The sequence below is a fragment of the Sturnira hondurensis genome, unplaced genomic scaffold (assembly GCF_014824575.4).
Source record: "Sturnira hondurensis isolate 20B ecotype Veracruz unplaced genomic scaffold, ASM1482457v3 Scaffold0020184, whole genome shotgun sequence".
In the NCBI taxonomy this organism is placed as follows: Eukaryota; Metazoa; Chordata; class Mammalia; order Chiroptera; family Phyllostomidae; genus Sturnira; species Sturnira hondurensis.
In genome coordinates, this window is record NW_028092815.1 from 3,367,150 (window position 1) to 3,383,498 (window position 16,349).

At 46.0% G+C, this 16,349-nt stretch overlaps 1 protein-coding gene across 1 annotated transcript in view; it reads right to left on the reverse strand.

Annotated features, from left to right (window-relative positions):
• The window catches only part of GRIK4 (glutamate ionotropic receptor kainate type subunit 4), a 315,020-nt gene that overhangs the window by 162,486 nt on the left and 136,185 nt on the right, over window positions 1–16,349 (reverse strand). The window contains exon 3 of the mRNA XM_037029059.1: window positions 15,399–15,563. Within this exon, the coding sequence (XP_036884954.1) occupies window positions 15,399–15,563 (165 nt within the window). The remainder of the gene's footprint in view (window positions 1–15,398; window positions 15,564–16,349) is intronic.

Sequence of the window (16,349 nt, forward strand, 5' to 3'; positions counted from 1 at the left end):
GGACGAATGGAGCAGTACCATTTAGAGTTGTTTTGCATAGCAACAGTTTTGCAGCTAACCTCTGGAATGGTTATTTAACATATCTATAACCTTTAACTGGTTTCATAGATATGTTAAATAGCTGTGGCCAAATTTTGAGCCAGGGAGAAGTGAGTGGCTGCTACCCAAGGATATAACTGGAGGCTGATGCTCTGAGACAGTGCCTGCTTGAGAGCCTTGTGGCTTTAGCAGAGTGAGAATCCTCTCTTGGCCAGATGAGGGGGAGAGCCACGCTGTTTTGGAAAGATGTAGACCCCTGTAGCCATTAGGAGAGAGAGCCACGAAGTTTCAGCAGAGTGCAGACCCCCCTCTTGGCCAGGTGAGGGGGAAGACCACGCAGCTTTGCCAGAATGGAGATCCCTGCGGCCAGGTGAAGAAGAAGACACACGCTTTGGGTGGAGTGTGGACTCCTGCAGCTTTGGTAGAAGAGGCCCATGTGGCTTTGGGGTGCTCCCTTTGGCCGAGTAGCCTGGAAAGTGGGAGAGACTTTGACTGGAACTTGGTACAAAGAACTCTTGCCAGTGGAAGGTGCCGCATGACTTTGGATTAATTGGAGATCCTGCCTGGACAGGCGACACAGCCCACAGTGCCAGCGACCTGAAAAATGGACGTGTGCTCTTTTCCTGATTTACAGTACCCGGAGTTGGGACAGTGGGAGAAGGGAGCACTGTGTGTGTGTGTGTGTGTGTGTGTGTGTGTGTGTGTAGGTGTATTCCCTTAAAGACTTTAATATTTTAAGGAAGGCATTAGGCCTGAATAGCATTAAATAAACATTTTGTTTCCTTTTCACAAATCTCTGGCATTGAGAGATGTCTTTCCAATTGGCGGCAGACAGAAGAGCCCAATAGATACTAGTATATCGTCCTTGGGAGGGGCCTCTGTTTTCTGAAGCAGTTTTTGGCATCCCTGGGTGGGCCAAGTATTGTCCCCCCCCCCACCCCTTGTTTGGTAACAAGGTCATGGCCATTCAACCTCCATGCCTCACCATTCCTTCCTTTCCACTCCCACTGTCACTGTTACAGGTCAGCCCCATTTACTACCTGCCTCTTAACAGGTATCTGTCTCCAGGATTCTTAATTTGCAATCTGTTCTCCAAACTGTGAGGCACAGTATAATCCTAAAACATCAATTAATGTGCTCCTGATGGGCAAAAAGCTTGCCATGTTTGTCTGCACACTCTACACATAGAGCAGGGCCTTCCTCGGAGTAAGGTGCTCAGTCAATGGTCATTGAACCACACAGAAGCCTGTCCAACACCTTCCATGGGAAACTGGAAATAAACTAATTGTCTAGCCATATGGAATAGTTATCTGTTGGGAACTGCCCTGCCTGGTTTCAGGAATTGTAACTGCCCCCCCATGGCTAAGTGTGCGACCTCCAGAATGCAGGCCACAGGAGACAAAGCTTGTCTTTGGCAGCAACAGCTGCTTCTGCTTCTTCCCTTGATGGTCGATGTCCATGGTGGGTACGACCCCTCAGAGAGGGGCAACCTAGGCCAGACACCATCACTTGGGAGGCCATCATGGAAGGACTGCGGGGTGGGAGGCGAGGGGCAGCTGCAACAAAGAGCAATGGACTCTCACCTCCGGCTTTGACATAGCCTGTGTCCCCATTTCTGTCTAAGAGAAGCGCTGCCTGGCTCTAATCCATTTAAGCCTAAAATCCTCAGATGGAGAAGGTGGTGCAGCCCTGTGATGGAAAGGGCGGGTATGGGGGCAGGGGTAAATCAGGCATAAGAAAGAATACGTAAAAATCCTGTGAAACCTGCTTTGTTTAGAATGCTCTCATTTAAATAATAAGGGTCCAAGCAAAAAGTTTCTTCCTTACAGTCTCATGGCTCATTAGCTATCTGACCCTGACTGAGAATAAGCCCTCATAGTTCTTTGAATGATATCTATTATTTGATCCTTACTTGTATTCTTGTGCAAACGAACCCAATAAAAGCCCCTTGAGCAGGAGGCTCTTGGCTCTTCCCCTTTGAGGGAGCAGCCATCTTTTCTCCCCAAGCAGATCAGATCCTGTCTCAGTCATGTTTACTCTCATGTGTGGCATACAGGGGACTTGCGAGGAAAGTCACCCCCACAGTTATCTAAAGCTTAGGTCACATACTTAAACACAGTTTATAATAGAACTTAGATATTTCTGTAATAAAATCAAGAGAAAGAAGCAAAGTATAAAATTCTATGAAGGCTACAGCTAAGCCAATACAGAAAATAGTTATGCACTGAGAAATGACTGAAAGAAGATGTTATAAAAGCCCCATAATTAGCACTTTGTTAACTGCTAATTATGACCCATTCTAGGCGCTTCATGTGAATTGACATTTCTCAAAACAACCTGATGAGATAGGTACTATTACTGTCACCCTCATTTCACAAATGAGACAATGGGACAGAAAAGTGGAAGAACAGGCAGGATTCAAACACTGAACCCCTGACTTCAGGGTTAGTTCCAAACCACTGTGCCAATTAGCCCTCGTCGATTAATGGTGATTAACTGGGATGTTAACAGAGATTGTCTTGGCCACTGGAACACAATGATGTTCTTTCATATTTTTCTTTAGTTTCTATAATGAGCATGTGTGTGGGGGCCTGCCAGACCGCAGGGGATCACGGACAGAGCCCCCACTGTGAAAACGGTGGCGGGACTTGGTTTCTGGTCCCCGGAGCTGGCGGGTATCTTGACATCTTCCGGACCTTCTCCTTCTCAGCCTTTAAGGCAGGAACAAGGTCTTGGCATGTGCGTCATGTTCCAGGAAAGAGATAATCTTGAGGACACTGCTATCTGTGGGCTAATGTTCTCAGGATGTGAGAACATCTTGCCCTCTTGATAGCCTTCGGTAATGTACAAACCTTTGTAAAACAGCATTGTTCTCGGGCCACTGTAGTTCTGCATATAAGCCAGCAGTCTCTTGAATAAACTGGCCATTTGCCAGCCGGAAGCACTTGGACCTCTCCATTATTTTAATTAAGTTAAGTCCATCGCCTCACTTCGCGACCACCTTGCTGCCGCGGGCGACGGCAGAGTGGCGCCCGAACAGGGACCCGAAGAAAGGGGGTCAGGGGGGACCAGCAGAGTCCTTATCGCGAAGATAGGGGAGCCCGAGAGGACCGCTGCTACAGGAAAGCCCGGGTAAGTTAAAAAATAAATAAAAAATAAAAAATAAAAGGTAGCAGGAAGCAGTATTGGAGAGTTTATAATTGTGGGAAGTTCCCATTCATCAGATCAGGGATTTTTTAAAAAAGTCCTCTGCTCCTTATTAAAGGGGCGAGGCATTACTACCTCTAAGAATCAAATACATTGTTTTGTAGATTTTATTCAACAAGTTTGCCCTTGGTTCCCGGAAGAAGGTACTATTAATATGGAAACTTGGAAAAAGGTAGGACAACGTATTTGTGAACACTACCGTGCTCACGGTCCAGAGAAAACTCCTGTTGATGCGTTTTCTTTGTGGACACTAGTAAGAGATTGTCTTAGAGGAGATTCTGAGCTTGAAAAATGGGAACGAGGGACTCGTGGCAGTTTGCCAGCCATTCATTCGGCAGAGGATTTTTCTTGCCCTCTGCCTCCAGTGCCAACTGCTCTGCCTCCTCCGACTTGGGAGGCGCGGTATGAAGAACCTAATCTTAAGGTGGTGACTGATCTTAAGGTGGCAACTGATTTTAAGGTGGCGGCTGTTCAATCGGGGCCGCCAAACCCTGATAAAGCAGATTGGGGAGATCTAGCAGGTCAAGCAGAGCCCGGATAGCTCAGTCGGTAGAGCATCAGACTTTTAATCTGAGGGTTCAGGGTTCAAGTCCCTATGTCAAAAGTTTGTGCAACAAGCTATTCAACAAACTCGAGATCAGTTTCCTCTTGCATTAATCATCCATTACATGGATGACATTCTATTAGCTCATGAAAGCGAGTCTTATTTGTATTCAACTTTCCAGCATATACAACAAGCCTTATCCCAATCAGGATTGCAGATCGCTACTGATAAGGTACAAAATACCTATCCATTTTCTTACCTAGGGTATTCATTAAAACCCTCTTCCTTCTCTCCGCAGAAACTAACCATTGATACTTCTCAATTAAAAACTTTACATGATTTTCAAACCTTTCTAGGGGAACTCAATTGGATCCGCCCTTCACTTAAATTATCTACTGGTGACTTAAAACCCTTGTTTAATCTTCTTTTAGGAGACCCTAATCCCTCGTCTCCTAGATCCATGACTCCAGAAGCAAAGAAGGCTTTACAGTCTGTAGAAAATGCTTTATTAACAGCTCAACTCACATATTGTGATATTTCACGACCGTGGTCCTTGATTATTCTTCCTACTACCTTAACCCCAACAGGAGTTTTATATCAAGAAGGTGTATTGCAATGGATCCATGGATCGTCTACTCCAAAGAAAGTTTTGAGTCCCTATCCCTCTCTGGTAGCAGAACGCATCCAGCAAGGGCGCAAAATCTCTCTCCAAGTTTTAGGACATGATCCCACTGTTATTGTTATACCTTATACCGCTGAACAACTTAACTGGCTTCTTAACTTTAACGACATTTTTGCTCTTGCCTTTGAAGGTTTTGCTGGAACCATCTCTCATCATCTGCCCGCTGATAAAATTTTACAATTTGCCCATACTGCACGATTTATTTTTCCTAACATTGTCACTTCTGAACCTTTATCAACTTCCTTTACCCTATTCACAGATGGATCTTCTAATGGACGTGCTGTTCTACTTACTCCTACCAAGCCTCTCATCTGGACCACCCCTTATGTTTCAGCTCAAGAAGTGGAACTGTTTGCTGTCAGCCAAGCTCTTGCCCTATATAATCAACCATTTAATCTTTACACAGATAGCCAATATGTTGTTCGAGCTATGGCTGTTTTAGAAACTGTTCCTTTAATTCATACCTCTAATCATACGATTTCTCAGCTTTTCTCAGATATTCAACAACTTTTACAGAAACGACAGTTTCCCTGTTTCATTGGTCACATTCGAGGACATTCCTCCCTTCCTGGACCCCTTGCCCATGGTAATCAAACTGCAGATACTTTTACGCAAATTTTCCTTTCACAGGAGCAAAAGGCTACATCTTCTCATGCCCTGCATCATCAATCTGCTCGCTCTCTTCGTTATCAATTCCGTCTCACCCGAGAAGCTGCCCGTCAAATTGTTAAATCATGTTCTACGTGCGCTCAGCTTCTCCCCGTGCCTCATTATGGTATCAACCCTCGTGGTCTTAAACCCAATGATCTTTGGCAGATGGACGTTACCCATTGCCCAGCGTTTGGACGATTACGTTACTTACATGTCACCGTTGATACCTGTTCTCATTTTATCTGCGCTTCTCCTCTCACAGGTGAAAATGTACGCAATGTTATTACTCACCTTCTCTTTTGTTTTTCAATCCTTGGAGTTCCTAAGGTCTTGAAGACAGATAATGCCCCAGCGTATACTAGTAAAAGTTTCGCTTCTTTTTGTGCTTCATTTCAGATTTTACATAAAACAGGTATACCTCACAACCCACAAGGACAAGGTATCATTGAACGTACTCATCTTTCCCTCAAACATCAGTTCTCTAAATTAAAAGGGGGGAGATGGTATGATCCTCATTCTCCTAAACTGTTAGTGTCACATTCCTTATTTGTTCTTAACTTTTTAACTTTGGATGCAGAAGGACGCTCCGCGGCTGATCGGCATTGGGGGCCGCGTATGCGACATTACCCGTTGGTTTATTGGAGAGACCCCATAGATGGGTCTCGTCATGGACCTGACCCAGTTTTAGTTTGGGGCAGGGGGCATGTTTGTGTTTTTCCAACAGACGCAGAAGCCCCTCGTTGGCTTCCTGAACGTTGTGTCCGACATGCCCAGAAGCAAAACGAACCGGCTGCGGGGACGGCTAGCACGCTTGACGATGCAGCCTCGCCTCAGCCACCCGGAGCGAGCTCGGAGAAGACGCCAACGTCTGGCGATTTTGCTGAGCCTTTTGTGGATGCTGAGGATTCAAGTGAAGACTGAGGAATATTGGGCTTTTGTCCCTAATCCTCCAATGATGCATCCTGTGACCTGGAACGATAATGACTTTGTTCCTGTTTATGTTAACAATACTAAAGTTTTAGGACCTCCTTCTATAGGACATGTTATCCCAATATCTACGCTTTATAACTACACAGGATTATCTACTACTTTACCCATCTGTTTTTCATTAGACAATAATAACTGCACTCTTATCTCTAGATATGCTGATTGGGATGGGAATTTCACTAACGGGACTCACTGGGGAGTGGACTTACTATACCTACGACGAAATGTCTCAACTACCATTGTAGGACCAGGAGATCCCCCACCTGATATCCCATTGTGCAAGCAGAAAACACCATCCCCAAGTCAATTGGGACCTGCTTGGAGAATGTGCCATCTCAACTATACCATCTGTGATCAAGGGCTTTGTGACTGGAGTGATTACCGCCCCACAACATTCAGACCAATGAACTTGCTGTATGGTATATGGACTAGAAATAACCGTACATTTCAAAATATGTTATGGAAAGCGGTTGCTGCCCTTCAATATGTCACTGTAGCTAAAAGAGATGTTCAATGGGTTCACCTTGGAGACCAGGACGCTATGAATGTTTCGGGGACTCAGAAAAATGTTTCAATTATTGCTTGCGTTCCAGATCCATATGCTTTTGTAGCTGGAAATGTTCAACTTATATATGATCAAAAGTATAACTTAAGCTGTCATAACTGCTTCCTAACCAATTGTTTAAATGCATCAATGAATGTTACATCATTTGCTGTTATTAAGCAACCTGCCTTCACCTTTCTACCTGTTAACCTTTCCATCCCCTGGTTTAATGATCCAGGATATGCTATTATTAAGGCTACTAATGATTTGATTTTCGTTATTTTGCTTTTGTTATGTATACCTTGCATCATTCGGTTTTTTATCAAACAAATCAGTGGCTTGTACGTAGACCTCAAAAGACATAAGCTGGACATGACGAGAGCCAATGCGATATATAAAATAAAGAAGGGGGAGATGTGGGGGCCCGCCAGGCCGCAGGGGATCACGGACAGAGCCCCCACTGTGAAAACGGTGGCGGGACTTGGTTTCTGGTCCCCGGAGCTGGCGGGTATCTTGACATCTTCCGGACCTTCTCCTTCTCAGCCTTGAAGGCAGGAACAAGGTCTTGGCATGTGCGTCATGTTCCAGGAAAGAGATAATCTTGAGGACACTGCTATCTGTGGGCTAATGTTCTCAGGATGTGAGAACATCTTGCCCTCTTGATAGCCTTCGGTAATGTACAAACCTTTGTAAAACAGCATTGTTCTCGGGCCACTGTAGTTCTGCATATAAGCCAGCAGTCTCTTGAATAAACTGGCCATTTGCCAGCCGGAAGCACTTGGACCTCTCCATTATTTTAATTAAGTTAAGTCCATCGCCTCACTTCGCGACCACCTTGCTGCCGCGGGCGGCGGCACATGTGTCCCTTTTATAATATGTCATTATAAAAAATAAAATGTCATAAAACATTTTTTTGATGAGCAAGTAAAATCTAAATGGATGTGACCTCCTCAAGATCCCGCCCTTCAAACACTTTCTCCCATAGCGCCTCCCCTCTTCATAGAGTTCCCTTTAGAGCTCACTCTCTTTTCCTGGCTGAGCCTGATGGCAACTATTTCTTTCTGACTAGGTCAGGGCTTCTTAATCTGCTGCCTGAGACCTGGGGGTAAAACACAGTAGACGGTGAACATTTGGTGGGGGTAAAAAATAACATTGTTTTCTTTAACTCCTGGCTGAAATTTAACATTCCCTTCGATGTTGAATTTAGGCAAAGCACCTGTGTCTTTGTCACCGACAGACAGCACAGTGTTTTCATACCATATTACAATGTTGTAGGTATCTTGAAATATAATGTATATTCAAAAGCAATTCAAAATTATACTAGTAGTTAGACCTGATACTAAGTTTGGATATTCAATATTAATACAAAAGCACATATTTTAATATATCACTGTTAAAATATTTTAACTCTTTCCATATACTTCATTTTGTTGATTATCCTATCTATTTTATTTTCTTCACTTAAAATACTTCTCTGAGAAGGAGTCCCTTAGTACCCAGACCACCCTGGCCTAGCCCTGTCCTTGCCTCTCTGCCAGGCAAACTCCTCCTGTTTTCCCAGTGCCTAGCTCAGACCTCATCCCAGGCAAGGGGGCACCTTTCCACACCCTCCTCAAGTCACAGTGCCCCTCTAAATCAGCTTCCTGTTCTCTGAATTTCTGGCCAGTTTCTGCCCTAAGCTAGCTCATTATGTTGGGTCTCAACAGAGAATTTTCTCCTAAAAATAAATTCTTATAGAAGACACAATCCCTTATTCCAAATGACAAAATCCAAAAGGTTCTGAAACTGAATAATTTTCAAACTCATCCAGTGGCAAAATCTGATCTAGAAAGACAGATGTGAAGCTCTTTCTAATATGCAAGTATTTGAGTATAGGGATGCATTTGTTTGAGTATGGGACTTTGCCCCAAGCCCCTTTCCAATATATAGAAACTCCTGGATTCTAAAAACACCTGGACTCAAGGATTTGATGGAGCTGGGCCTGCTATTCCCAGTGTCCATCTCCCATGTCCCTCACTGGATTGGATACCCTTGAGGGCAGGGGTCACATCTGTTCTGTCCTGGCAAACAGAAATTATGCAATAGATGCTTGCTCAGCTGAATTGCAATAATACAGAATGAGTCCACTGGAACTGAAGTACCACCTTCCCAGCAGCCATCACCTAGGAATGTGCTGGGGTCTGAGAGTCGCTCTTTCACTCCCCATGAAGGGTGCCCTTATGCCCTAGAAGTAAGAACCGCTTACTGAAGCCCTCTGGGACAGAGTCTACAGGCTGAGACTCTACAGACTCTACAGACTCTACAGACTAGAGTCTACAGACTCTACAGACAGAGTCTACCATCCCGCACACAGGCTGCTCAGAGCCCTGGCCCTCACCTCTGCCAGGGCTCTGAGCAGCCTGTGTGCGGGATGGTTGGGCAGCAGGTGCACTCCCCCAACCCCTCCTCTAGGAGCAGGGAAGAAACCAGAAAAAGTGGGCGATGTGGGCAGGACCACAGAGTTCCCAGCTGACAGAGTAAAGGGAGGGCGGCTGTCAGAGCAGCTGCTAAGGAAAAGACCCCAGTGGGGTTTTGTGACAAGGGGGAGCTCTTCCCCTCAAGTTGTCACCTCGCCTGGGTTCCAAGTGCCCTCAGATACTTGGGCTGGACAGGAGGGACTCATGGAAACTTGCTGCTTTTTGGAGTCTTTCCAGGGCAGACAAGGGTCTGCCCATTATGCAGAAGGTCCAGAGAGGTTCACCATAGGCCCCCTGCCTGTCTGCCTTCCAGGAACAGGGCAGCTCCCTGCACAGGACACCTGGCCGGCTCACTCTCAGAGAGCCCCCAACAAGGGGCTCTGCTTCTCTCTGAGCCCTCTGTGGTGAATAGACTCTGCACCAGGAGCTGACAGCTCTATGGAGCCCCTTGTCTGCCCTGGAAAGACTCCAAAAAGTAGCAAGTTTCCATGAGTCCCTCCTGTCCAGATCAAGGCTGGGAGAACTCAGAGTCCTTCACATCGAAACTCTTCAGGCTCTGAAGCCAGAGAGGAGTGTGTGTGTGTGTGGGGGGGGGGGGGCACTGTCTCTCCTTGTGCCTGGTTGTGCTATGTGCTGAGCAGAGAGTGAAGCCTGCTTATATCAGAGCAAGGCACAGAGGCCTGAGTCAATGTCGAGTCACCACTAGCCCTGTGCCCATGCCTTCCAGGGCCTTCTACTCTCTGCTGTCCAGCAGTGGACAATGCATTCCCCACCTGGCCTTGCTGGCCTCTCAGCCAAGAGGCATGTGTGAAGGGGTAGTGCCAGGTTGCCACATGGGGCAGCCCAGAACATGACCCACAGTAGACCATTCCAAGCCCTCATCCTGGTCCCACAGCACCCTTTGAGCAGCAGCACCATTTACCTGGGGAGGGGGAGTCCCCCATGTGTATTCACCAGGCCAGGGGACATGCTACCACCAAAATTTGTAGTCACCCCATGAGGGAGGAGTTATACTAATTATACCACTACTACTACTAATGATAGATCACATTTATTAAGAGTTCACCTTAGGATGTGCATTGCTCTCAGTCTTTTAATCCTCAGCATTTTAAGCCTCATGAAATAAGAACTCTTACTATTTTTATGTTACAGATGAGGAAAACTCTGAGGCATGGGAGGTAAGTTCATGGTGCTGGTGGAGTCAGAAGGAGGATCCTGGATCAATCAGCACTGAGCTCCGACTGCTCTTCTAGACTGCTGTTCCACCCTGGCCCTTACCACTGCCCCTGAGAAAACACCTGGTTTAGCCAGGCCCACTGTCACTGTGTCCCCAGGTCCTCTGTGCTTCTCCCAGTTTAGCCTTTGCCCATACTATTGTGCCTTCTGCCCAAATGTCCACTCTTGTCACCTATCCCACACACCAAGACCCAGCCTGGAGACCTTACCTGACCACCCAGTGACCCCTTGGGCCTGCTTCTGGCCTCCCTCTGTCCTTGTCTGAGCCACTCACTGGGAAGCTCACAGCAGAGCTACTGCAATTTATGATTTATGCCACCTGTCAGGTGTGTGGTTTTAACTGCCTCATTTTCAGTTTCCCCATCTGTAAAATGCGGAGGTTGAAACACGATTTCTAAGCACTGTAATTCAATGCATTTCTGAGTCCATATTATACACAGGTGATGCTGGTAACTCAGAGAAGGGGAGCAAGGAATGTTTGCTGAATCATTCATCACTATGCCTTCTCTTTTGTCTTCTCTCTTATATTCTCTAAGCTGACCTGGATTCATTCTGTTGAACTGGTGAAAGGAAACTACCCCTCACTAGACATGGCTCTGAATCACTGGGGTAATGCCCACAGAGTCTGCAGGAAGCCTGAGAGCTTGTGCAGAGGGAGCAGCCCTGCACCCAAACATGCCCTGCCCCCTCTAAGCCCACTGGGCCCAGAGCGCATGCCTCCCCTATCTAGGGGAAATAGTGTGGGTGGCTGACCGCATGCTTGGCTTCCCAGAGACAAACCTAGGCAGAGGCCGGGATGCCCCTGCTTCTAGTTCTGCAGTAAAGAAACCTCAAACTGGCTCTAGCAGCAGCAGAGAGCAAGCCTCCTGGTGTTAGGGTGATAAGAGGATGGGCTGCCTAGTTAAATATTGACACATTAGCCTTAGGATACACACTGATCTAGAGGAACAGGAGAGGGCAAGGCCCACGGGAGCTCCCTGAACAAAAAAGGCTGAGATGGATGAAAGATAAGGATGATAAGGAGAGAAGGACTGGGATGGAGGGGAGAAGACCTAACAGGTCTTGTCCGTCTTGTTTCAGATCTGTGGGCTATGTAAAGGGAGTTGGAAAGTCAAACAACAAGAAGCTTAAGGCAATGATAGTGAAAGGGCAGTGGTGGAAGTGATCAGATGTGGGCTTGAGGAAACTTTATGAAGAATGCTCACTTTAAATAAACCCACTCTATGAATATCTATTTGAACCACATAGAAGCAGGAGTGATTTTCAATGGTCTCTTCCAGGTTTGTTATTAATCAGCACCCCGTGTGTTACTTCCCATGTCCCAACCTTGCTTTCAACCATTGAATGAGGTTAAAACCTAGACTCCAGAATCTTTAGTTTCTCTACACTTCATACTCTTTGATTCTGAGATTGCTGTTACTCCCCTTGACCAACGCACCCTCTCTGAGTGTGGCTCAGTAAGTGTGATTTGTGCAGAGCTTTCTGAAGCTCCTCTGTTGCTAAAAGACACAACTGTTTGTTGTAGGACTGCTACTGCCCCAGCGCAGAGCCTGGACTTCCCATGACCAAGAGCAGCACCACTAGGGTCTCTTCTGTCTTCTTGAAGCAGCGTCCCTGGTCACAGGTGAAAGGTGTGAGGCTGGGATGTGGTTCAGGGCCTCAGAGCCACTAAAATAGTTTTAAGCTAACAATGAAAATTAGCCCTGGGCCACCAATTTAAGGAAAACACAGCCATAACACTGGGCAGGCAGTAGTTGGCTCACCACAACCTCCAAAGGCTCAAAACTGTCAAATGTATCAAGCCCAGAAAACTGGAAAGAGAAGGGGGGATATTCAATCACATGGGATGTTCCAGGAGGCATGCTGAAAGAACCTTTCCTCTGCAAAATATGCCATTTGGGAAACAAATGATGCTGCCAGGTAGGGATGACTGAACTCTGAAAGAGAGGAAAGAAATGATGGTAGGAGGTAGAAGAAAGCCTGCTGTAGGTGAAGATGAGAGAATAAAGCCTGAAACAAAATCTATAGCTGCCACTTACTGAATGAATACGTGTTATATGCATGGTCCTAAGCACCTCAGCAGCCCTGTCTCATGTCATGCTCCTACTGGTCCTAGGAGGTGATTTTACCACCCACAGTCACACAGCCAGTTAGTGGTAGATCCAGAATTTAAACCAGTTTATTCTTATTCTAAAATCCATGCTCCCCCTCATTATACCACACAGTCTCAGCAAAGTAGGGATCACAGAAGTATAGCTCCTCCCACATCCAGGCTTCCTGTCTCCCTCCCACCTCCTCCCCCAACACTGCCACTTAAGTCCCATCCTGCCCAACCACCAGCCTCACCACCTCCTATCCCCCTACTTTGGGAGGGAAAGAGCTGGGATGGAACCTTTCTAAGAACTATCGGGGTAGTGTTTTAAATCCACTGTGGGGGAGCAGCTCTGGCTTCAGATGAAAGGCCTTTGAGGTAAAATGATCTAAAAGCCTTTTCTTTCTAACAAATGCTAATCATGTCTCAAATGCATTGAGATGTAAAAGTTGAACCAACGGCCACTTGCTAATAAAATATTTGGTGTCTAAAGGAAGGGAATCAGAAAGATGCCCCAGAGCTCTGTAATGTGGAATAAAAATATCAGTTTCCTTTATTCCTGATTCATCTGGCTTAATATTTTAGATGTACTCTGTTGAGCCAGGATCATGGGCCATGAAAGGGAAAATTTATATCTGCTAATGATCCCCATCAGCAATGGGTAATCTATGCTCTCTGTTCTGCCAGGGAAGCCTGGGAGAAACAAAGAAAAGGAAGAAGGATCTGGCTTTTAAAGTATAAACTAAGGAGCTATTTAGAAATTTAGACCCTAGTCTGAGACCTGCCTTCCTGGACAAAGAAGCACTACAGACTGGCTAGCAGATTCATTAACAGTCATTGCTGGCATTTCTGATTTCATCTGGAAGATCCTGAGAAAGTCAGGATAAACCTTCCTTTCAGTGTACTAGAATGGAACCTCCATGACAACTAGGATTTCTCTGTGCTCCCTGCTGAATCCTCATTACCTAACAATAAGAGACACTCACTAAACAAAAATTGACTGACCAAGTTAATAAAAGAATAATAATCTCAGGTACCTGCTCCCCCAATCCCTATTCTGTAGGAATCTGTGTTCATAGATTCTGCTGGCCTCAAAAGCCCCATTCTATATGATAAGAAGCTACGCCCAGTCGCTAAGGTAGAGATTCTCTGCCAGGGTGGCTATTAGACCATTTGGCCAACACTGGTGACTTGTGAGACCAGCCACAGCAAATAAACTGAACCAATATGCCCCTCTACTCTGGAAATCCAAACCAAGAGACACTGATCAAAGCCACCACTGGTGTGCACACCAAAGAGACCTCAAGCCACCTGAGGGCAGAGACTGTGTCTGTCTTGTTTTTTGCATTGTTCCCAAAGCATGATATCCTGGGTCATGCCTGGAACTGAGTAAATGCTCCGTAACAGTTTCCTGAGTAAATAAACAAAGAGTAAATAGACCTGGGTGGCCATCATGGGGCAGGTACATGATGAATAAGCCAAAGCAGCAGAGAAAGATCATGGATCCAATACTGAAAGAGCATTAAAGAAACTCTGGAACAAAGAGAGAGGGCCACTGCCTCCCCATCCTACACTCTTGGGATACCCTGCTTTTTGTGCTTGGGCCATGGCAAATGTTTCTTCTCAGGCAACACTAATAGTCCAGATCAGAACACTGCTGGATCCACACACAGAAGACCAGGTGTCTGATATACAAACTTGAGCAGGACCTTGTTTTGTTTGTTTTGCCTGTTTGGCCACTGAGTGTTGTTAAAAGTTGAATTAGGCTAGCAAGGGAGGACATGGGATTCTAAGTCTCAGGAATAGATGTTATCATCTCTCTGGGCTGAGGAGCTCCTCCCCTTCCCTCTAAACTGCAGCTGTTTGTTTCCAGCTTAGCTTCTAGCTGCCAGTCCACTTGGAATCTCATCTTATGAAGTTACCAGGTAATACCAGAAGCATGCCAGAGAATTCCAGGGGAAGTATAGAGCATTGAGCATGGGACTTGCAGGTGAATGAAGAGAGTTCAGGATCCAGAATTCACTCAGCCATTGACTAATTCCGTGGTCGGACCAGTTATCCAGTAATTGGCCCCACCGCAGTTCAGAGCATTAAAGAATATGTGAGACAAGGAGAGAGGGCTGCTGTCTCTCCCTTCCTACACTCTCTGGATAGCCTACCTTTCAAGCTTGGGCCAGTGAAAGTGTTTTTTCTCATGTGGTACTAATAGCCCAAATCTGAGCACTGCTGGATCCACACACAGAACGCCAGCTTCCTTAATGCTCTAATCTATCAACTTCGGTTTCTTTTGTGAAGAGGGGTAATAGCCCTGAACTCTTGGGTTGTTGAGTGGATTTAAAGTAGTGTCCAGCACAGAGTTGGGGCTCATTACATGTGACCTGAGTGACCTACTATCTATGTTTGTAAAGCATTGTAATTCACAGAGAGTTTTCCTATATTTTCAGTCATTTAAATTTCACAAATTTCAGAGTGGATCCTAGCCTTCCCATTTTACAGATGAAGAAACTGAGGTTACCCATGGAACAGAAAACCGAGCTTCATCCTAAGTCCCAGTTTCTTCACAATGTTGCTCTCAGCTCAAGAAAGCAAGACAGGCAGTCAGATGTGCAATGAGTAAACTACCTTTGAGCTGGCCACATCTCTCTTAATCACATACAACGTTTCACTCAGGGATTTGTGTACAAAACGTCCAGGAGGATGGATGAATCAATGTACAAAGAAATTAATGAATGGGTAAATAAATGAATGAATGAGTAGCCTGTCTTAATTCTACTCTATCCATGACTCACAATTGAGACCTGGGAATCTGATCCAGATGAAGTACAGGGCTTCCTGGTACATGTTTCCCTCCCTTCAGGATGCCTACATCACAGGCTCGGTGATGGGTGCAGCTCATGCACATACCAGCCCCTCCTCTGACAGCAAGAAAAGCAGAGGGCAGCCCTGCCCGTTCTACGTACTGGTTTCTGCAGTCTCATATTCGCTGTCTCTGAGAAGCTCAAAGATGTCCACTTCAACCTTGGCCTTGCCCAGCCTCTCAGGAGCATGGTTGATGCGGTTCTTGGCCAGAGTGATGGAGAGCCGCTCCCCTCTGCTGCACTCCATGGGGTCATCCAAGATAGCAGCTGTGGGCAGGCAACAACATGGAGACAGTTGGTACCTCCTACCATTACTCTTCCTCTTTTCCAGTCTCCCACAACTGCCATCTTTTTTCAGGAAGCTCCCGCATCACCCTTCCCATGACCCCGCCACCTTCGGAACTGTCCAAGAAGTAAGTCCTAAGGGTCTTGGTTTGCAACCAGGTACAGCAGTGAATTCTAAGGTGGGTCCACCTCAGGAGCCTTCTCATGTCACTGAAGGCCACTGAGACTGTCTGTATTAGGCCCATAGGCCCAATCATGGTGATACCCTGTGCTACACAGGTACACGTGTACAAAGGAAGGGGGACAGTAACTGTTCTCCGGAAATGCTATTTTTGGCATATGAGAAACTTTCCCTGAGGCAAAAGACGATTAAAAGAGGCCAGGTTGAGACCTGTGATGTAAAGGAGCAGCTACAGGATGCTGCTGACCCTCAGGAGCCAACTCACCCAGGCAGCCATGTTGTCTCTCTGGACTTGTACCCACTGGACATTAGTTGGTGTGAAGATGCACAAAGATAATACAATGAAGTGGCATATTGTATAAATTTAATCTGTGTAACTTAATCAGTGTGAATGGTGTTTACTTAGTGGAGTAGTGTGGTATCAATAGCTGCCAAACTTCTATAAGCGGTATTAAAGACCAGTGTTATAGTATCATAGGGACTGAGTTCAAGTCTCAGCTCCACCTTATATTGTCTATAGGACCTCAGTTTCCTCATCTGTAAAATGGGGAGACAGCCAATTCCTTGGGATCTTGGGCTATTGTGAA